Below are 23,171 nucleotides of genomic sequence, written 5' to 3' on the forward strand. Positions count from 1 at the left end.
TGGCCTCTGGCGAGGAGCTGGCCCCCTATATGCATCCTCCTCCTCACCAAAGTCATCCGGTGCTGGAGGTGCGGCCTCTGCTGGTGGTGCTGGTGGAGGATGAGCCTCTACTGCAGGTTCTGCTGCTGCAGGTGGTGGAGGCAGAGGCTGGACTGGTGCAGGTGGTGGAGGCAGAGGCTGGACTGCTGGTGCTGCAGGGGGTGGAGGCAGATTCTGGACTGCTGCTACAGGCGGTGGAGGTTGAGGCAGTCCTGCTGGTGTAGGGCGTTGGCCTTGCAGGCCACTAGGGCCAGCCTCCTCTGAGTCATCACCTGTATAGCACAAGAGTGAGGAACTGTGTTGGTGCAAATAACCCACTTTTGTCTTTCAGCATTCATATACATTGGCATGGCCCCCAACCTGATGACCCAGCAAAGAGCTGGTGAGGAGGAATGGAATTGACACCGGTGCGAAAGAGAGAGCCCCACAGGCAGCTGGGTAGAGGTGGTGGACGATCAGCCAAGAGAAGGACACCGCTCACAACTTTGTGGACAAGCTGTTTGTTGTATAATTGTTAAATTGAAGAACATTTCAGCATGTGTTGTGTTACTACTGACTTGCTAGACTGCATAGAACTGCTTTATGACCCCCATTACAGGCTCCTTCAGTTGAATGCATGTGGCCCACACTCACTAGAGCACAGAGGTGACAGAAGGAAATAGGCACAGTTTGGTGATGGGAAAATAGGAGGGAATAGGCACAGTTTGGTGATGGGAAAATAGGAGGGAGTAGTAGGGAAGGAAGGCCCCCAAAGTTGTGCCACAGTAGTAACCTACACACACCCATAGGAGCCAACTGTAAAGTATTATTGGGGGTGCTAAGGCCAGTGCACAAACTCCTCCCTGGACAGCTACATGATCTTTCCTCAATATTGGGGGTGCTCAAACACCCACAGCACCCACCGAGTCTTCTCCTATAACACACATGAACACTACCACTACTCAAATAGAGCTTACAATTAAATTAAGATGTGCACACAGGACAAGTAAGAGGAAAGCCAATGACAATGGTAGGGATAGGGAGTAAGGGTACAGAGCAAGTGAGTAGGGGTTAGCAGGTCACAACACCATCATAAAGGTGGCCTGTTATTGTACATAAAGACAGCCAGAGACACTCCCCCCCCACCTCCCTCCTCCTGCCCCCACTCCTCACCTCCCTCCCCCTGGCCCCAACTTCTATAACACAAGTGTACTGCAGCACAACAGATATCCCAACTTCATAATGAAAAACCTACCTGAGTCCTCAGGCTGGGCCGAGGTGTCGAGGGAGCCAATCCTGTGGATGCCCTCCTGGGGTAGGAGGGAGTGAACCATCAGCTCCATGGGGGTGAGGTTGGCTGTGTCATGTCCTGGGGGATTCGCCCCGCCTTCTTCCTGACATCCCTTCTCAGCTTCCGCCACTTTCTCTTACAGTCCTCCACGTCTCTCCCATAATGGTACACAGCATTCAGGCTGTCCCGTACTGCCTCCCATTCCCGCTGCTTCGTGGTTGCAGCCAGCCTCTGCCCTGTGGGAGCAAACAGATATCGGTGCCGTTGTTGTATCTCCTGCACCAGGAGCTCCACTTCACCATTGGAAAAATTACCCTTCCGGGTTGGGGGCTGACGCGGCGGCATTGTACCAATGGGGTTTTCGAAAATACGGAGTGGGCGTTTATATAGTCGCCAGGAATGCTCATTGAGACGGGGGATAGGAGTGTCAGTTCAATTCCCACCTAAGGCAAGTCACTTCACTGTCGGTTGGCTCAGGGACAAACTTTGAGACAGACCCGGAATACCTGAATGTAACACACCTTGATCTACTAGTGAAGAAAGTGTGATCACAGCTGCAAATAATGAGCACCATTTTTATTTGTGCCCTTCTGTAACTCAAGTATTACATTGCAACTGTGATGAAGTAACCATCCATCTAATGGGTTTCCCATTGTTTCCCCTTTTCTCATCAGCACTATATACCATAGCTGATGTATTGAATGTGAAAATATGAGCCAGCTGTTTGTAGGTCCTTCTTGGGCCCCCCCACCAATGTGGCTTGTGGGTAAGGATGTCTGGCCATCAGACAGCAAACACTGTGTATGTGCTACCTGGGGTTATGTGGAAGTGTCTACTTGGCAGATCACACGTGCTACACAATTAATCTCTTATTGATGGCACTCTGTGTTATGGGTCAGTATGGTGGAGGGGAGGGAGGGAGAGAGGCTGGCTGGCCATTTGTGTTCATGAACACTAATATCCATCCAGCCTCCCCGGCCCACCCCCCCCTGCACATATGGCCATGCAGGTTGGAATGAACAGGTGGCCTTCTGTATGGCCAACATTCTCACACATACATCAACTTTCTCATTCACACTGCACATTTCATGCTATGCATATTGCTGCCTCCTTCCTCTCAACTCAACAGCACCATTTGCTTATATGTAATGCACAAGGGAGACAAACACACAGACACCCTGATAGTTAAAGTGTAACAAAAACATTTATTTCCCCCCCACCCCCAGCCCTACAAAACAACCCCCAACAATGCCCTCCTCCCCCCCACAACTCCCCACAACCCCAACAATTCCCTCCTCCCTCCACACAGAACCCCAACAATTCCCCCACACAGAACCCCAACATTTCCCTCCCCCCCACTCCCCACACCCCCAACAATCCCCCCCCAATGTAAGTCAAGGGCGGGCACACCCTCTGAGTAAGGCCCTCTGTAGCAGGGCAATGAGCAGCCCCAGCAGTACCCTTAGTGGGCCCTGGAGCTGCTCATTGCCCTGCCGTAGGGCTCGGACCTCCTGCAGCAGCTGGTGCTGGCCATCTACCAGCTGCTGCTGGCCATCTACCAGCTGCTGCAGGAGGCGCATCATGGCACCTGCGCCTAGGGCTGCTGGAGGTGGGCCACGGGCTGGAGCTGGCCCAGGGGTTGAAGCAGACTCAGGGGATGGAGCAGACCCAGGGGAAGGCGGTGGGGCAGGTGATGGAGCTGCCGCAGGGGATGGGGATGGCCGAGGGGAGGGAGAGGGCTCTGCTGGTGGTACAGGTGGGGAGGGGGCCTCCATATAGTCCTCATCTATTATGAGGACCCCCTCCGCCGAGCCCGACGACTCCTCCTCCTCCGCCTCCTGTGCTGCCACCGCCGCCTCCTCCTCCTCCTCCTCCTCCAGGTGACTTTCCTTGCCTGGATCGTGCTCCTGCTCCTCCTCCTGCAGGTGGTGGCCCTCCTCATCAGCGCGCTCGGCTTGCTGGTGGTGGAGTCCTGTGTATGTAAAAGGAGTGTGATTGAGATCAGCACATACAACATGGCTTGCATAGTGCAGTAGCTGGCTGGCCTGAGGCGGGGGATGGGCCACGGTGTGGTAAGGCATGGCCTATGCCCATGGGGAATGAGCTGCATCAGATGACATGACAAAGAACCCTGGAACCTCCTCTGACACACACCACACAGGACAAGTTGCCATACCACATTCATTGCTGACCAGCATGTTTGCATTGTGAGATGCGACGAGGGGTTGATGGGCAGTTGTTGTTGGTTTTATTGGTGGGGGGGGGGGGGGGGGCAGTGGGAAGAATGTTGAGCACAAAACTTTTATGTGAGTTAGGCCATGACATCCACTAAAAGTAGGACCTCAGGCAGGTCTACCAGGACACACTATTCAGCGAGGCATGTCATTTCATTCATCTCGGGGGGATGGTCGTTGGAAGTTGCAGCCACACTCATGGGAGGACCCCTGCAACCTGCATCCTTGATCTGGGATAGATATGTTATTACTTACTAGTTGGCTATTAGCCACATGGGAATTGATATTTTACAGCACATTCGCATTATTCAAGAAGTGTATTTACAAATCTGTACAGGTGTCCTGTTTTTGAATACTGACGCCGAGCCCTGAGGTGCTGTCGCACCGCCCGGATGAGCTCGATCCTCTTGCACCTCACACGGCGGAACCGCCTCCTCAGGGACTCAAGGTCCCGGTGCACTCCGAAGCGTCTGTAAGATATAAGTTTATAGAGCAGGGGTCAGGGGGGGATGGTCCTTTTTGTCCTCTGCACACATTGATTTGTTATTCAAATAGCAGAGAGAGAGGGTCAACAGTGTTGGGGGGGGGGGGGGGGGGAACCACCTCCATTAGTACTGAATCATAGGAGCCACCTTTTTACCATTTTGGGGGGTGCAACCCCCAGTGGAGATCACCCCTCCCTCCATACATACAAGACATTTATTTTATATTGGGGGTGCTCAAGCACCCACAGCAGCCACCGAGTTGGTTCCTATGCAGATGATGCCATAGAGGTGGCCATGAGGCCAGAAAGTACCGTTTGTATGCATTATAATGTATGCTTGTAAAACTACTTTATATGTGTTATCATTACCATGTTATAAAGTATGGTATATGTTTAATTGGTATCATGTTTCCACTATTCGGATGTGTTGTAAGCCACATAGAGGCTGCAAAGAGGGGTTGGAAAATGTGGGCTTCACAGGCAAGAAATAAATAAATAACGAAATACATTCTTGTAGGGATGTGGGAATGGTCTTCCTTTCAAGAACATACATTTTATTAGTGATTGATTGTGCATGTTCCTATATTACTCATTATCCTTGCATGCACACTCCAGTTACTGGTGGTAACATTGATGACGGAGCTGTTATATGTGTAGGTACAGGAGGGGGTGTGTGGCCCAAAACCTTACCTTTCAAGCCTGTCCCTAATGCGGGACCAGGCTCGCATGGCCTGGAGCCTGGGGGGCAGGTGGTGATGCTGGACGAAGAGCCTGTGCCGGTGCCTTAGGCACAGGCGCACCAGCAGCAGGCTCTCCTCCTGGCCGAAGTTCGGCTCACGTCGCTGCGCCATTTTTCCATGTGTTGGAAAACAAGTGCCTTATATAGACGACCTTGCATGAGGGACGTCGTTTCATGCACAGCTCCATATATGGATGACCATCCCATATATGGCCCTATCAGCACGTGGACGCCGTCGTAAGCATAGATGTCTTTGACGTGCACATGCCTGGTTGTTATGCGTGCGGAACGTGCCTTATATAGATGAGTATGAAGCACCCGACCCTTTTCACATATACACAATATGCATATAGCTACATGTTCAGTAGGTGTACAGTGCATGCAGGTCCGGACATGCAGATGGGCACATATGAGGAATATATGGGTGGAGCAGCATGATTTTTCTGTAGTTGACGCATATAAGCGTTCCTCATATTTTCCCATACCTGGATGGCCAGAACAACATGTACTGTACTTGCGGTACACCTATGTACATTCTTTTACACACTTTCTGATTTGGTCGTTTGCACCTGCAATAATCGACCGTGTTAGGGCGCCAAATTTAGTCACGCTTATGTGCTCCTCATTTGATTGTTTTGCTACAGGGATAATCGATTATCGAAAAATGCCCATACTATTTTTCGATTTTACATGTCTAATTTTGGACAGTTTCGTAAGAACGTCCTAATTCGTACTTGGACGATCTTTCGATTATGCCCCTCCACGGCTTTCAGTAATAATTCTTTCCTTTATCTCTCCAAACAGTTTATTCCAGAAAAATAATCTCATCTTTATACTCTCAAACTCCTTTGTGTGTGTGTGTGTGGAGGGGGGTCCATTGGAAACAGTTGATAAGAAATATGAGAAAGAAAAGCTTGAATTTACCACAGTGCCACTCGCAGGACCACTCGCAACCTAAATCAGAGCAGAGATTTTAGAAAACAGCTTCTCATAAGAAAGTCACAGAATAGCACAATCACTTTATAGAGGCAACAGCAGTTTTAGAACCGAGATCCTTGACACCCAGAGACTTCATTTCACTTTGAGGTTTGTTTGTCTCATATTTTATTTATAACATTAATATTTTGATTGCTCTGCAGCAAGAATCCCAATGTGAGCTCTTGTTTAAACAAAATATAATCCAAAATCACACCCAGATCTGAAGATCAAATGTGGTAACAACAAGGACAATTTTCTGACACAGTAATACAATTTTAAATTCATCAGCAGATGATAAAAAGAGATATGAGAAAGTTTGGACTTACGACAGGGTTATTCACAGGGGGAGGAACACCACCCTAAAGGAAAGATTTAGAGCACTGATTTTAGAAAACAGCTTCTCTTGGGAAGGTCACAGAATATCAGTCACTTTATAGAAACAACAGCAGTGTTAGAACCGAGATCCATGACACCCTGATAACGCTTCTTTTTGAGTCTTCCAGGGGAGGGAAATGCCAGTGTGATCTCTTTTACAACATAATGATATGACATAATTACACACAAAGGACTACATTCAGTAAATGGCACCCAAATTTGGGTGTGAAAAAAAATGAACGCTGAACACTGTTCTATAAATAGCACTCTGACTTGAGCGCCATTTATACAATAACGCTTAGTGCCAGGATCCACACCCATTTTGGGCATGAGGATTTACACAAGCTCAAACCTGGCATATAAATCCTTGTGCCTAAATTAGGCACGGATGTTCCGTACTCCATAATACTGTGCGCATCTGTAGTGAATGCCCCAATCCACTCTTGCCCCTCCCATGACCACACCCCTTTTTTAGATATACATTGAAAAAATTTATGTGCTCATATTTATAGAATAGCCCCTATTAAGATATGCATTTAAATTCTAATTGTTGCCAATCAGTTCCAATACATGATTGGAGTGGAGGAGTGGCCTAGTGGTTAGGGTGGTGGACTCTGGTCCTGAGGAACTGAGTTTGATTCCCACTTCAGGCACAGCTCCTTGTGACTCTGGGCAAGTCACTTAACCCTCCATTGCCCCAGGTACAAATAAGTACCTAAGCTGCATTGAGCCTGCCATGAGTGGGAAAGCGCAGGGTACAAATGTAAATAAAAAAAAAATTGTTAGTGCTCAGTTATTGGCATTAATTAGCTCATTACTCTATTAAATTGTGAGCTGAAATTGGACGCATGCAGTATTTTGAGTGCCATTTATAGAATGTGGAGAAAATGATATCATTTCAGACAGATAGGTGGCCATAGAGACATGACAGCAGATAAAGGCCAAAAGGCCCATCCAGTCTGCCCTTCTTCAGCAACCACTAACTGCTTTTCCTAAGGGATCCCATGTGCCTGTCCCACACAGTACTCGTCTCCACGACTTCCACCAGGAGGCCTTTCCACACTTCCACCATCCTTTCTGTGAAAGAATATTTTCTTAGATTCCTCCTAAGCCTATTTCCTCTTATCGTCATCCTTCCTTCATTTGAAAAAGGCTCACCTCCTGAACATTAACACCACTGAGGTCTATAAACATCTCTATCATATCCCCTCTCTCCTGCCTCTCTTCCAGTGTATACATGTGGAGATTGATAAGCCTGTCCCTTCAAATGTGTCTGAGATTTATAAGCCTGTCCCGTCAAATGTGTGAGAACCCTTCAATCTCAAGGCCAGACAAGCAGACTCCCTTTCCAAAGATTCTGTCAATCCAGTGGACAGTCACCCCATTGTAAAATTTTTCATGGGATGCCCAGCAGTCTGTTGTGGTAGAGACATATCTGTTCACAAAGAATTGCTACCAGCTTCAGCTTCATCTCCACTTTAAACTCATCACTGTTATGTTTGGCTAGAGACCAGAAACCAGTTCAACAAGCACAGGCAACTCTACTGTTTTTGTAGGCTATTTTCACTGAACAGCAAAATTTAAAATAAGATGATACACTGTTTGCATGATGAGGTCTGCATTAGCAAAATCCTGTCCACTGGATTGATAGAGTCTTTGGAAAGGAAATCTGCTTGTCTGGCCTTAAGACTGAAGAGTTCTCACATATTTGATGTTCTTGCATCAGTTCTTCAAGATATTCAGAGTTTGCCATCAGATGAAAGAATGGTAGAACAACAGACAATATTCCAACTTCATGAAAGCCTTATTTGTAATTGTACAGCATGATGATGATAACATAGTAACATAGTAGATGACGGCAGAAAAAAAGACCTGCACGGTCCATCCAGTCTGCCCAACAAGACAACTCATGTGTGCTACTTTTTGTGTATACCCTACTTTGATTTGTACCTGTGCTCTTCAGGGCACAGACTGTATAAGTCTGCCCAGCACTATCCCCGCCTCCCAACCACCAGCCCCGCCTCCCAACCACCGGCTCTGGCACAGACCGTATAAGTCTGCCCAGCACTATCCTCACCTCCCAACCACCAGCCCTGCCTCCCAACCACCGGCTCTGGCACAGACCGTACAAGTCTGTCCAGCACTATCCCTGCCTCCCAACCACCAGTCCCGCTTCCCACCACCAGCTCTGGCACAGACTGTATAAGTCTGCCCAGCACTATCCCCGCCTCCCAACCACCAGCCCCGCCTCCCACCACTGGCTCTGGCACAGACCGTATAAGTCTGCCCAGCACTATCCCCGCCTCCCACCACTGGCTCTGGCACAGACCGTATAAGTCTGTCCAGCACTATCCCCGCCTCCCAACCACCAGCCCCGCCTCCCACCACTGGCTCTGGCACAGACCGTATAAGTCTGCCCAGCACTATCCCTGCCTCCCAACCTCCAGTCCTGCCTCCCACCACCGGCTCTGGCACAGAACGTATAAGTCTGCCCAGCACTATCCCCGCCTAGGGTTACCATTTTGTGTCCTCTGAAAAAGAGGACACATGTCACGCCCCCCCTACCCCGCCCCTACCCCGCCCATGCCCCACCTCATGCCCCGCCCCACCACGCCCCCTTCGGGTCCTCGTTCCGCCCCTATTCCCCACCCCCGTCACATAGTCCACCCCCCCATCACATACCCCCCCCCCCTCACTTACTATCTAGCCCTGGTGGTCTAGTAGCGTCTTCTCTTCGGGGCAGGAAAGAGCCCCATCTTTCCTGCCCGGAGCGCTGCCTGCCCTTGCCTGCTGCATCCTCCTCGGTCTGGCTGGGGATTCAAAATGGCCACCGAGAGTTGAAGCGGCCTCGCGAGAGTTCAACTCTCGGCGGCCATTTTGAATCCCCAGCCAGACTGAGAAGGATGATAGACAGGGCAGGCAGCGCTCCGGGCAGGAAAGAGGGGGCTCTTTTCTTCCCCCGAAGACGTCACTAGACCACCAGGGAACATGGTAAGGAAGGGGAGGGGACGGGAGACCAGACCCACGGCGCCGATCACCCGCCCACACGCCCACCGCATGCACCTGCCCGCACCCGCGCCCACGTTTGTCCAGAAATCCGGAAAAACATGGGCGCGGGCAAAATCCGCAGGATGCCCCGGACATGCCCTCAAAAAGAGGACATGTCCGGGGAAATCCGGACGAATGGTAACCCTATCCCCGCCTCCCAACCTCCAGCCCCGCCTCCCACTACCAGCTCTGCTATCCAATCTTGGTTAAGCTCCTGAGGATCCATAACAAAGATAAAGATGAAGAAGCAAGTGATGAATTAGACAACACTACTTCTAATACAGATCAGGGGTGCTCCAAGGCAATCTGAGAAGACATGCTGTTCCACCCCTGCCCCCTCCCGGCCATGGTCTGGTATCTCCCCCCTTCCCACCTCAACCCTCTTCCCTGCGTTTACCTTCTTTTTTCTTTTCCAAAAGGTGGAAGTGTCAGTGGCAGCAATTCTCATAGGTTGCTCTGCTGCCGACAGTGGCTTCTTCGTTGTACTGCAACCTGTCTCTGAGGAAACAGGAAATTACATCAAGAGGCAGGCCACAGTAGGGAGATGTGGCCTGTGCCGGCATCAGGGCAGTCTATGGAAATCATTTCCGCTGCCGCATTATGGGGGAAAAAAAGAAGGTAAATTCGGGGAAAAGGTTTGAGGGAAGAGGGAGATGCCACTCCATGAAGAGTGCCACCTGAGGCCCCTGACTCAGTTGGCCTAATGGTAGGGCCGCCACTGATGCAGATGGTAATTGGTGATAAAAGTATTTTCTGCTATATGAAAGTCAAGTATTTCAGACAGAGATTCCCTTGGTCAAAACCTGCAGACTCACTCAGAAGACATCAGTAACATTGAACCTGGACTGATGTGAAGGAACTTTTTTTTAGCTGAACAATCCATTTCTTTCTGGTGCAGTTGTTGAACACCTTTTTAGCTGTGCTGGATTAATGACTCAAAAAGATCAGCACGTACATTCCTCAATCTCCACTACCCCAACTGTAAAGGACTAAAATATAAATCAACATATGCAACCAGTTTCTCCTACATATGACCACAACTATGGAACGCACTACCAAAGGCCATTAAAACAACACAAGACCTATCTTCCGAAGGCTACTGAAAACTGACCTGTTCAAGAAGGCATACCATAAACATCCATCCTAAATACTAAATAATAAGACTGTACATGAACAGTTCGGGGAAAACCGAACTCTCATCATCTGACTGACTAACCTCATTACTATTAATGATCAAGCACTACCACTTTAGTCCTTATGTCGAAATTGATGTCTCTATAGTCGATGACTTAACGTAAGTGACTTAACGTATGCAACAATCTAATCTATCACTCAGGAACCTATATGCAATACCATAATGTATTCTTCTTTACCATGTATGTATGCACCTTAATGCAATGCCATTTGTTATTCTGTTACCCAGAAATGTCAATTGCCATTACGGCAAATGTAAGCCACATTGAGCCTGCAAATTGGTGGGAAAATGTGGGATAAAAATGCTACAAATAAATAAATGACTCACAAGCACACTAAATTTACTTTAAATAAAAGCAAGTAGAGCAAAGTAGATTGAATTGTAGAGCAATAAAGTTGGGATAATAATATTAAAAATAATTGCATTCATTGTAGTTGTGGTACTTTTACTTTTTACTCAAAAAGAATTATATTAGGCAATAACTTTCAAAATTTCACTTAAGCAAATTTTTAAATGGTTCTTATTGTACTTTTACTTATACTTAAGTATTAAAATATACATTTATTTTTACTTTTACTTGAGTACTTAGACTTAGTACTTTCAACAGCACTGGAGGAAAGATGCCAGGACCTGTCTGGGAAGATCACATGATGGAACAATATAGAGGCGACAGCAGTGTTAGAACCAAGATCCATGACACCCTCAGACTTCATTTCACTCTGGGGTTTGTTTTTCTCTTTATGTCATATTTTATATTTTATTTATAACATTTACATTTTGATTGCTCTGCAACAAGAGTCTCAGTGTGAGCTCTTGTATAAATTAATGATATGGTTTAAACAGAAAATATAATATCAAATTAGACCCAGATCTGAAGATCAAATGTGGTAACAACAAGGACAATTTTCTGAGACATTAATACAATTTTAAATTTAGCAGTAGATAAGAGGAAATTGAGAAAAAAAAGGTTGGACTTACAACAGTTTTATTCACAGGGGGAGGAACACCACCCTAAAGGAAAGAATCAGAGGAGAGATTCTAGAAAAGAGCTTCTCATGGGAAGGTCACAGAATAGCACAATCACTTTATCGAGGCAACAGCAGTGTTAGAACCGAGATCCATGACACACTGAGACTTCATGTCACTCTGGGGTTCCTTTGTTTACTTAGAGGGGCATAACCGAACGGGGCGCCAAAGTTTTCCTGAGGAAATTCTCGCAGGACGTCCCGGCGAAGGGGCGGGGAAACCCGTATTATCAAAACAAGATAGGCATCCATCTTTTCTTTCAATAATACGGTCGGGGACGCCCAAATCTTGAAATTTAAGTCGTCCCTAGAGATGGTCGTCCTTAGACTTGGTCGTTTCTGATTTTCGGCGATAATGGAAACTAAGGACGCCCATCTCAGAAACGACCAAATGCAAGCCCTTTGTTCATGGGAGGAGCCAGCATTCGTAGTGCACTGGTCCCCCTGACATGGCAGGACACCAGCCGGGCACCCTAGGGGGCACTGCGGTGGACTTCAGAAAAAGCTCCCAGGTACATAGTTCCCTTACCTTGTGTGCTGAGCCCCCCAAACCCACTACCCACAACTGTACACCACTACCATAGCCCTTATGGGTGAAGGGGGGCACCTAGATGTGGGTACAGTGGAAACAGTCCTGGTGTGAGCTCTTGTATAAATTAATGACATAATATGGTTAAGCACAAAATATAATTCCAAATCAGACCCAGATCTTATGATCAAATGTGGTTTCAACAAGGACAATTTTCTGAGACAGTAATACAATTTTAAATTTAGCAGCAGATGATAAAAAGAAATATGTGAAAAAAGAAAGTTTGGACTTACAACAGTGTTATTCACAGGGGGAGGAACACCACCCTAAAGGGAAGAATCAGAGCAGAGATTTTAGAAAACAGCTTCTCATGGGAAGGGCACAGAACAGCAAAATCACTTTATAGAGGCAACAGCAGTGTTAGAACCTAGCTGCATGATACCCTGAAACTTCATTTCACTCTGGAATTTGTTTTTCTCTGTATATCCTATTTTATTGATTTATTTATAACATTTACATGTTGATTGCCTTAGTGGCAGGAGTCTCATTGTGAGCTCTTCTATAATATAGGGGCCCTTTTACTAAGGTGCGCTGAAAAATGGGCTGCGCTAGTGCACATACAGATCCATTTTCAGCGCGCCTGTAAAAAAAGGCCTTTTTAAAATTTTTGCCGAAAAGGGACGTGTGGCAAAATTAAAATTGGCGCGCGCGTCCATTTTGGATCTGAGACCTTACGCCACCCATTGACTTAGCAGTAAGGTCTCACACGGTAACCATGCAGTAATTGTCTATGGACGTAGAATGACAATTATCACCCAGTTTCTGCCACATGTAGGAAAATATAAATTATTTTCCAGCGTGCATAGCGGATGCGTGTAAAAAAACAAAACTACCGCCCGGGCCATGCGGTACCAGGGTGTAACTCCAAATTGACACACATAGGATGCAAGCACACGCCTACGTGGCTTAGTAAAAAAGCCCCATGACAACATAAAATTAAGTTACTCACCTGTAGCAGGTGTTCACTGAGGATTGCAAGAGATATGTTCTCAGATGTGAGTGAGATCCACCAGTGGAGCCCCAGTGTGGATGCTGCCCAGTGTTGCTAAACTTCTAGAAGCCTTTGTTAGGCTCGCATTGCATAGGCACGAGTGGCTTCCCCCCTCCTGAGTTGCATGGGACCCACAGTTGGATAAAAAAGCATAAAGAATGCAACTCCTAAGGGAGTTGCATTCAGTATTATCAAGCCAGGTTTGTGTAATCACCTAGTATTCCAGTAAGATTCATTTTGCATAGTCTTTATTTAGTAGCAACCTATTTTGTATTTTTTTTAATTATCAGCAAGTTATATCTATATTGGACTTTGCTAAGCCTTGCTGCGGAGCCTTTAGATATATATATATATATATATATATATATATATATATATATATATATATATATATACTACTACTACTACTACTACTTGACATTTCTAAAGCGCTACTAGGGTTACGCAGCGCTGTACAATTTAACATAGAAGGACAGTCCCTGCTCAAAGGAGCTTACAATCTAAAGGACAAATGTACAGTCAGTCAAATAGGGGCAGTCTAGATTTCCTGAAAGGTATAAAGGTTAGGTGCCGAATATATATATATATATATATATATATATATATATATATATATATATATATATATTTCCTTTATCTATGAATAAATAATATATTCCATCTGTGGCTTTGGTTTCATTTCTTTAACAGCCAATTTGGTTAGGTGCCAAAGGGAGGTCCTATTTCCCCTAGCACGAGTCCAGAATATTTGCTTGGGCAGAGTTCTGACCCCTAGGACCTTGGCATAAATAATCTGTTGGGAGTTGGTTTCCTATAAGACTTATTTAGATTACCTACAAGACCTCAATCATATCTCCCCTCACCCGTCTCTTTTGCAAGCAGAAGAGCCCTAACCTCTTTAGCCTTTCCTCAAACGAGAGGAGTTCCATCCTCTTTATCTTTTTAGTTGCTCTTCTTTGAACCTTTTCTAATTCCGCTATATCTTTTCTGAGATATGGCAACCAGAACTGAATGCAATATTCAAGGTGCGGATGCACCCTGGAGCGATACAATGGCATTATAGTATTTTCAGTTTTATTCACCATCCCTTTACTAATAATTCCATGCATCTTATTTGCTTTTTTGGCCGACACCGCACACTGAGCTGAAGATTTCAGCGTATTATCTACAACACCCAGATCTTTTTCTTGAGCGCTGACCTCCAAAGTGGACCCTAGCAACGGGTACTTGTGATTCGGATTATTCTTTCCAATGTGCATCACCTTGCATTTGTCCACATTAAATTTCATCTGCCATTTGGCCACCCAGTTTTCCAATTTCCTAAGGTCTTCCTGCAAAATTTCACAGTCTGCATGTGTTTTAACAACCTTGAATAGTTTTGTATCATCTATAAATTTGATCACCTCACTCGTCGTTCCGATTTCCATATCATTTATAAATATGTTAAATAGTACCGGTCCCAGTACAGATCCCTGCAGCACTCCACTCTTCTCTATTGAGGGAAATGACCATTTAACCCTACCCTCTGTTTTCTGTCCAATAACCAATTCGTAATCCACACCAGAACATTGCCTCCTATCCTATTGTAGTTTCCTCATCTCAAAAGGCCGTTCACCTCTGAGCTCGGAGACAATTAAACTAACCTCGCCTCCGAAGCCCTAGACCAAGGAGGGGAAAGAAAACTAAAAGGATTTTAGGACCCAGTAACGAGACAGATGGTAAGTACAAGTTACTAGTTGTTTATTAAAACCCAATTTGGAGTATGGAAAAGGTGATTTTCTTAACACATTAGGTTCTTTTGTAACATAAAAATACATTTATACATAAACTAATAGGATACATTTTTCTAACAGGTGCAGCAGTAGAACAACAACAGTGAAACCAACAGACAAGTATTAACCAAAGTATCTTATTTGTTCTCTCTCAATCTCAGAGGCGTAGCCAGGTTTTGACATCAGGGGAAGCTGACTTTTGTAAAATAGGCGCCAGTGCGAGGCTGAAGGGCCTGGAGAGAGGAAAGGGTTAAAATCCTCATAGGCATACATGTGTGGTCAGTGACTGAGTTGTTTGGGGAGGCTAAGGTGGAGTGAGGTGGGCCTAGAGTGGGGTTGGGACAGGGCAGGACAGGGCTAGGTAAAATCCTTAGGGTGAAGGCAGCACCTTCCCGCCCGCTTCCCCCCCCCCCCCCCCATGGGTTCAGCACATCTCCCTTCTCCTCAATGAGTCCAGGACCTTATTCTCTCCATCCCCCTATAGCCTTTTATCTTCTTCCTCTCTCCCTGGTCCCCTCACCCATAGTCTGGCATTTCTTCTATCCCCCTACCCCTGCAGATCTAGCACCTGTCTCCTTCCTGCCCTCTTTCCCCCCCATGGGGTCAGCATATCTCCCTTCTCCCCAATGAGTCCAGGACCTTTCCGTCTTCTTCCCTGAGTCTCCCTGGAGTCCAGAACCTCTCCTTCTCATTCCCTCAACCCCCCATGAGTCCAGTAACTCTTCCTCTCATTCCCTCAGCCTCTCCTGAGTCCAGCAACTCTTCCTCTCATTCCCTCAGCCTCTCCTGAGTCCAGCAACTTTCTCTTTATCCCTCAGCCCCGTGCCCCCCCCCCCCACCCGTGAGTCCAGCACCACTTTCTTTTTATCTCTCAGGTGTCTCCTGAATCCAGCACAACTCTCAGTTTTTTCCTAGCCCTCCCTTGAGACCAACACTGCTCCTTTTTCCCTCAACCCCTATCCTGAGTCTAGCACCTTCTTCTTCCCTCAACCCCCCCCCCCCCTTTCCCACCTTCCCAAGTCCAGCACCTCTTTGTGTATTTGTGTATCTAAAATACACCTGGAGTATTGTGTTCAGTTTTGGAGGCCGTACCTTGCGAAGGATGTTACAAAAATGGAAGTGGTGCAAAGAAAAGCCACGAGAATGGTACGGGATTTGCGTTCCAAGACGTATGAAGAGAGACTTGCTGACCTGAACATGTATACCCTGGAGGAAAGGAGGAACAGGGGTGATATGATACAAATGTTCAAATATTTGAAAGGTATTAATCCGCAAACAAATCTTTTCCGGAGATGGGAAGGCGGTAGAACGAGAGGACATGAAATGAGGTTGAAGAGGGGCAGCCTCAGGAAAGATGTCAGGAAGTATTTTTTCACAGAGAGGGTGGCGGATGCTTGGAATGCCCTCCCACGGGAGGTGGTGGAGATGAAAATGGTAACGGAATTCAAACATGCGTGGGATATTCATAAAGGAATCCTGTGCAGAAGGAATGCATCCTCAGAAGCTTAGCCGAAATTGGGTGGCGGAGCAGGTGGGAGGAAGAGGGGTTGGTGGTTGGGAGGCGAGGATAGTGGAGGGCAGACTTATACGGTCTGTGCCACAGCCGGTGATGGGAGGCGGGACTGGTGGTTGGGAGGCGGGAAGTACTGCTGGGCAGACTTGTACGGTCTGTGCCCTGAATAAGGCAGGTACAAATCAAGGTAAGGTATACACATATGTTTGTCTTGTTGGGCAGACTGGATGGACCGTGCAAGTCTTTTTCTGCCGTCATCTACTATGTTACTATCCAGCTGATAATCGAAAGACAAAAACGCCTATATTGCGACCTAAATCAGGAGATAGGCATTTATCTCCCAAAAACGAATAACGCGGTATAATCGAAAGCCGAACTTGGACGTTTTCAACTGCACTCCATCGCGGAAGAGTACAAAGTTGACGGGGGCGTGTCAAAGGCGTGGTGAAGGCAGAACTGGGGCGTGGTTATTGGCCGATCAGAGATGGGCGCCTTTCGCCGATAATGGGAAAAAAATATGCGTTTTTAGCGAGAATTTAGGGCACCTTTCCTGGACCCTGTTTTTCCACGAATAAGGCCCCAAAAGGTGCCCTAAATGACCAGATAACCACTGGAGGGAATCGGGGATGACCTCCCCTGACTCCCCCAGTGGTCACAAAGCTCCTCCCACCACAAAATATGCCGTTTCACAACTGTTTATTTTCACCCTCAAATGTCATACCCACCTCCCTGGCAGCAGTATGCAGGTCACTGGAGCAGTTATTAGGGAGTGCAGTGGACTTCAGGCAGGTGGACCCAGGCTCATCCCTCCCCTACCTGTTACAATTGTGCTGCTTAATGCTTATTAGTCGTCCAACCCCCCAAACCCACTGTACCCACATGTAGGTGCCCCCCTTCACCCCTTAGGGCTATAGTAATGGTGTAGACTTGTGGGCAGTGGGTTTTGAGGGGGATTTGGGGGACTCAACACACAAGGGAAGGGTGCTATGCACCTGGGAGCTCTTTTACCTTTTTTATTGTTTTTGTAAAAGTGCCCCCTAGGGTGCCCGGTTGATGTCCTGGCATGTGAGGGGGGACAGTGCACTACGAATCCTGGTCCCTCCCACGAACAAATGCCTTGGATTTATTCGTTTTTGAGCTGGGCGCTTTCATTTTCCATTATCGCTGAAAAACAAAAACGCCCAGCTCACAAATTGTCGAATAAAACATGGACGTCTATTTTTTTCGAAAATACGGTTCGGTCCGCCCCTTCACGGACCCGTTCTCGGAGATAAACGCCCATGGAGATAGATGTTTTCGTTCAATTATGCCCCTCTATGTAACCTTCTACAAAACATGAAGTGAAGATGTGATTCTATGAGCCCCAATGAAAGGAGAGTTTAATTTTACTTCCATTTAGTTTCAATATATTCCATCAACTTTATAACACCTTCCCATGGCTGATTACAACGGTTAAGATGAACTCATCAAGAAACATGATATCCTCCCTGAAATTTCATCTGCATTGTATAGAGCAGTGTAGAAAAATGAGCAAAAAAATAGAGTTTTTAAGTGCTGTTTCTACCAGTCTCACTCATTTTTTTAAGCTCAATTTTTATTTCATATAATGAGCTAGATAGGCTCACTCACCCTGTCTTCTGCTTTTATCCAACTGCCTTGACTGATACGGTCTTCTGTTCTCAATCTAACCTTCTCCTCCCCTTCCAAACCCCTCAAACCTGCTTTTCTTTAGCAGCCCCTGCAGCGATAACAGGCTGCCTGGGCCGGTGTCCAATGCTTCCCTCTGCCACATCCCTGTCCCACCCTTGTGTACACAGCAAGTTGTGTCAGAGGGGCGGAGCAGAAGGAAGCACCAGACTCAGGCTCAGTGAAGCAGCCTGTGATCGCTGCAGGGAAAAAGCAGCAGGGAGAGGGAGGGGCTGCTAGAGAAAGCAGGTTTGTGGAACGGAGGGGGAAGAGAAAGCGAAAGCGCCGGTGTTAGTCTGCTAGGCTCGGGTGGGGGGAGACGGGAATATTTGAGGAAAGAAGAAGCTCAGGGACATTCGTTTTGGTACGATATGGGAAAGGGCAGAAGTGTTTGTCTGCAGCAAAGTTTAAAATAAGATCCATGCTGCTGTGTGGCGTTTCAGAAGCAGGTGAGGTAGGCGCCGTTTTCGTTTGTAATTTGATTAGGGGAGCGGCCGCTCCTCTTGCGCCCCACCTAGCTATGCCACTGCTCAATCTATAAATTTCCTTTATATTGTGTGTCTCAAGAATCAATTATTTTGAATTACTTTGTCTTTTAGGTGTGAACACCCAGATTCAGTCTCTACAACAGGTAAATCAGATTAAACTGTGACCTTTCAGTGTCCTTTTGCATAGGAGTGAAGACTTATCTTTGGCCCTTCTTAGGGCTTCTTCGTTCTTCCCCTTGCTTGTATGTTGGAGCTCAGGATCTTCTTTTTCAGTAGAGGAACCTACTGCCTCACCCTTTAAATTAAATATACAAAAAAACCTTCCTGACTAACAGCAGGACCAGCACTAGCTGGGATTCAGGGATAACTGTGGCTTGCTAACTAACAAAATAAATAATAATTGTATAACCTTAAATACTTTCTCTGTTCTTGTACTGAGTTCCATAACTAAGGAAGGGCACTCTTCATTAGATCTTGTAGTCACACTGCTCACAGCAACTTTGTCTCTCCAAACTCATGCAATCTTCCACTCTAGTGCACCAGCATGTGAGCACACATACTGCAAGCCCAACCTTAAGCTTGGAGACCAGTTTTCCTAGTGACTTAACTGGGATTACTCCACTTGCATAAACCTGTCTTACACAACCTTGCACAGGGTCTCTTCACCACAGTCTTAACTGTAAAAATTTTAAACAGCACACAAACAAAAAAACAGTTTAGTTCTTTCTTTCTCTTGTTCAAATCCAACACCTTTCACCTTCAGCACACTTCACCTGCATTCAGTGTTTCAGCACTAAACACTGGCAGAGAAATTCTCTTTCAGATACTTAAACAGTACCCAAAATAACATCAGTTTTAGAACTTTCTGTGCTCAAATCCAACACTTTTCACCTTCAACTCTCTTCACCTGCATTCAGGAATTCAAAGCTGACAGAAAAACTTACTTTCATACACTTTTCTGCCTAGAAATCCTGTCATGCACTCAGAGTTCTCCCAAACACATCTCTCCTCTTCAGTATCTTCAGTCCCTCCTCCACTTCCTGGCAAACTGTTGCCAAGGGACACTGGGTCTCTGAGTCACCAGCTCACCTCTGCTGGCCAATAAGGTGTCAAAACACAGGGTGTTTTCCTCATGGACACTAATTAAAATTTTTTCACAATCTCCATTTTGGAAAATAACTTTCCATAGGAAATAATGGAAAAGTTATATTTTTAGACAAAAACCCATAAAATGTCTATACAATCAGATCAAAATATCTTACAATCATTGGTGCCATCAAACTATACATACTGTGTATTTTTTATATGTTTAAACATACATTTAAATATATTTACAGACTTTTATTATAAATCTGTCAAAACTCTTATAAAACTAGAAATGTTCACTCAAAAAAACAAATCCAACACTCAGAGCATTGGGGCAAGTCGTAGACAGCGCAGCTCCATACAGGAAGTCCAGAACTGCTTCTGGAGTCACAGCCAGGGGCGTAGCCAGACTTCGGCGGGAGGGGGGGGTCCAGAGCCCAAGGTGAGGGGGCACATTTTAGCCCCCCCTGGTGCCGCCGACCCCCCCCCCACCGCCATTGCCGACACCCCTCTGCCGCCACCAGCACCACCACCAACAACTTTGACTCCCCACAGCCGACGACCCTCTCAAAACCCCCTCCCGCCGCCAACAACCCACCATCGTTGTCTGCTACCTTTGCTGGCAGGGGACCCCAACTCCCGCCAGCCGGTCTTCTTCCTTCATTTTGTTTCTGAGTCTGACGTCCTGCATGTACAACGTGCAGGATGTCAGACTCACAGAAACAGAACGAAGCCTTGCGATCTGCAGGGCTTTGTTCTGTTTCTGTGAGTCTGACGTCCTGCACGTTGTATGTGCAGGACGTCAGATTCAGAAACAAAACGAAGGAAGAAGACTTCGGCTGGTGGGGGTTGGGGTCCCCTGCCAGCAAAGGTAGCAGATGGCGTGTTGACGGCGGGTTGGCAGCTGGAGGGGGGGTTGAGAGGGCCATTGGCAGGGGGGTCCAGGTCCAAATCTACAGGGGCCCAGTCCCCCGTGGCCCCATAGTAGCTACGCTACTGGTCACAGCACTGGTCACCAACAATCTCTGGGAGCCCAGAGCCTCCCCCAGACCCCAGGTAAAAATAAAAAAATAAATATAACCCACCTGGTTACACTTTAGTTTTCTCAGGAGTCTCTCTTGAGGAACTTTATCAAAAGATTTCTGAAAATCTAGATACACTACATCAACCGGCTCACCTTTATCAAAGAAATGAAGCAAGTTGGTGAGGCAAGACTCCTTTGGCTGAACCCATGCTGACTCTGTCCCATTAAACTATGTTTGTTTACATGCTCTATAATTTTATTCTTTATAATAGTTTCCACTATTTTGCGCGGCACCAACGTCAGGCTTACCGGTCTATAATTTCCCAGATCACCCCTAGAATCCTTTTAAAAAATCAGAGTCACATTGGCCACCCTCCAATCTTCAGGTACTATGGACGATTTTAACGACAGGTTACATATTACTAACAGCAGATCAGCAATTTCATGCTTGAGTTCTTTGAGTACCCTTGGATGTATGCCATCCGGTCTAAGTGATTTACTAATCTTTGATTTGTCAGTTTGGCTCAGTACATCTTCCAGGTTCACCGATATTTCTTCCAATTCCTCTGCATCATCACCCGTGAAAACCATTTCCGGTACAGGCAGATCTCTTACATCTTTTTCCGTAAAGACAGAAGCAAAGAATTCATTCAGTTTCTCTGCTATGGCCTTGTCCTCCCTGAGCACCCCTTTTGCTCCTTCGTGATCTAACAGTCCCATGGATTCCCTCACAGGTTTTCTGCTTCTGATGTACCTGAAAAAGTTGTTACTGAGATAGCTTTTTATTGAACTAAATAATTTTTTTGAACTGACCTGAGAAAGAAGGTCTTATTTTCCATTTTTTATTTTATTTGTATTGATTAATTTTTAATTTAGTGAGTGGGATATATCAGTTTTTGAAATTCACATCTGCCATCTTTATATTTTGTAGTACAGTCTTACTATTATACTTTCTCTGGTGTTGCACTGTTTGCAGAGTCTGACTTCTTGGGGTTCAGATTAATTTTTGTCTATAAATTTATATTTTTAATTTAGGGTTATTTATTCTATATTTGGAGAGGGTCTATCTGTATTCTGCATGTGTGAAAGGGACCAAGTATTCTGTTAGCATTGAATGTCTGTGTAGGATTGATCTGTACTGATCCAGCTTGTTAGTTTTCCCAATAGGTATATTGAGCTACCACCCACTGCAGTATTTAAGGTGCTGTCTTTCCCTAGGTAGATCCTTGAATGACTCCTGAAAGTTAATCCTATTATGGTATGGTAGAATTGCTTTATAGGTTCTGAGTGACTTTTGTAGGGTTTTTTTTTAATTAATGCCTAGTACTAGGTTTTGGATTTAGATCTGGATTTAGCTCACACCTTTCTCAGTAGTAGCTCAAGGTATATTACTGTCCCGGGAAGTCTCACAGTTTAAATTTGTACCTTAAGAAAAAAGAGTTAAGTGACTTGTCCAAGATCTGAAGGAGCAGCAGTGGGATTTGTATCCTGGCTTCCTTGGTTCTCAGCCTGTTGCTCTAATCGTAGGTACAACTAATACAGTTAATATATATTCCAAACATGTTTAGCGTTTCAACGATAAATATCAGCAGTTCTGAAGCATGGTGACTGTCCATTTGGCAAACTACCAATCATTTTATGGTTGCCAGTAACCATAGGATTTCTGTTACATTGCTGCTGAACATCACTGTTCACATGGCTAACAGGAAGATAATGAACTGGAGTGCTAGGGCTGACTAGGAGGCAAGTGTTTCTATCCTGTTTAATATGTTGTATTATTATGTGTCCATTTTGGGTCTGCAAGCTTACCACCAGCCATTGACCTAGTGGTAAAATCTCATGTGGTAACCAGGTGGTAATGACCTACGTGCGTCAAATGCCACTTGGCGCATGTCCTATATGCGCATCTGAAAATAAAAATGATTTTTCAGCCGCTTGTATCGGACGTGCGCCAAAAATGAAATTACAGCAAGAGCCACGCGGTAGCTGGGCGGTATCTCCATTTTGGCGTACGCTGGGTGTGCATAGACGCTTACATGGCTTAGTAAAAGGGTCCCTTGGAGGCATATTTTCAAAGCCTTACAAAGTTCCATAGGTTACTGTCCGCCTTATTTTCGAAAGTGATGGGCGCCCAGATTTCGACCCAAATCGGCAGATGGGCGTCTTTCTCCCATGGGCGCCCAAATCGGTATAATCGAAAGCTGATTTTGTGCGTCTTCAACTGCAATCTGTTGCGGAAATGGCCAAAGTTGATGGGGGCATGTCGGAGGTGTGGTGAAGGCGGGACTGGGGCGTGTTTATCGGCCGAGGAGAGATGGGCGTCCTCGGCCGATAATCGAAAAAAGAAAGGCGTTTTTAGCGCGAATGTGGGTCACTTTTTTGGACCCTTTTTTTCCACAAAGTCCCAAAAAATGCCCTAAATGACCAGATGACCACCGGAGGGAATCGGGGATGACCACCCCTGACTCCCCCAGTGGTCACTAACCCCCTCCCACAAAAAAAAGAACTTTAAAAAATATTTTTTTCCAGCCTGTATGCCAGCCTCAAATGTCATACCCAGCTCCATCACAGCAGTATGCAGGTCCCTGGAGCAGTTGTTAGTGGACTTCAGCCAGGTGGACCCAGGCACATCCCC

General features: G+C 46.2%; 1 protein-coding gene across 1 annotated transcript in view; it reads right to left on the bottom strand.

Annotated features, from left to right (window-relative positions):
• The window catches only part of LOC115482132 (glycine-rich cell wall structural protein-like), a gene marked incomplete in the record, with an annotated part of 302,370 nt that overhangs the window by 40,207 nt on the left and 238,992 nt on the right, over positions 1–23,171 (bottom strand). Inside the window, 4 exon segments of the mRNA XM_030221707.1 lie at positions 5,691–5,720; positions 6,071–6,103; positions 11,341–11,373; positions 12,210–12,242. Of these exon segments, the coding sequence (XP_030077567.1) occupies positions 5,691–5,720; positions 6,071–6,103; positions 11,341–11,373; positions 12,210–12,242 (129 nt within the window).

The sequence above is a fragment of the Microcaecilia unicolor genome, chromosome 1 (assembly GCF_901765095.1).
Source record: "Microcaecilia unicolor chromosome 1, aMicUni1.1, whole genome shotgun sequence".
Lineage (NCBI taxonomy): Eukaryota > Metazoa > Chordata > Amphibia > Gymnophiona > Siphonopidae > Microcaecilia > Microcaecilia unicolor.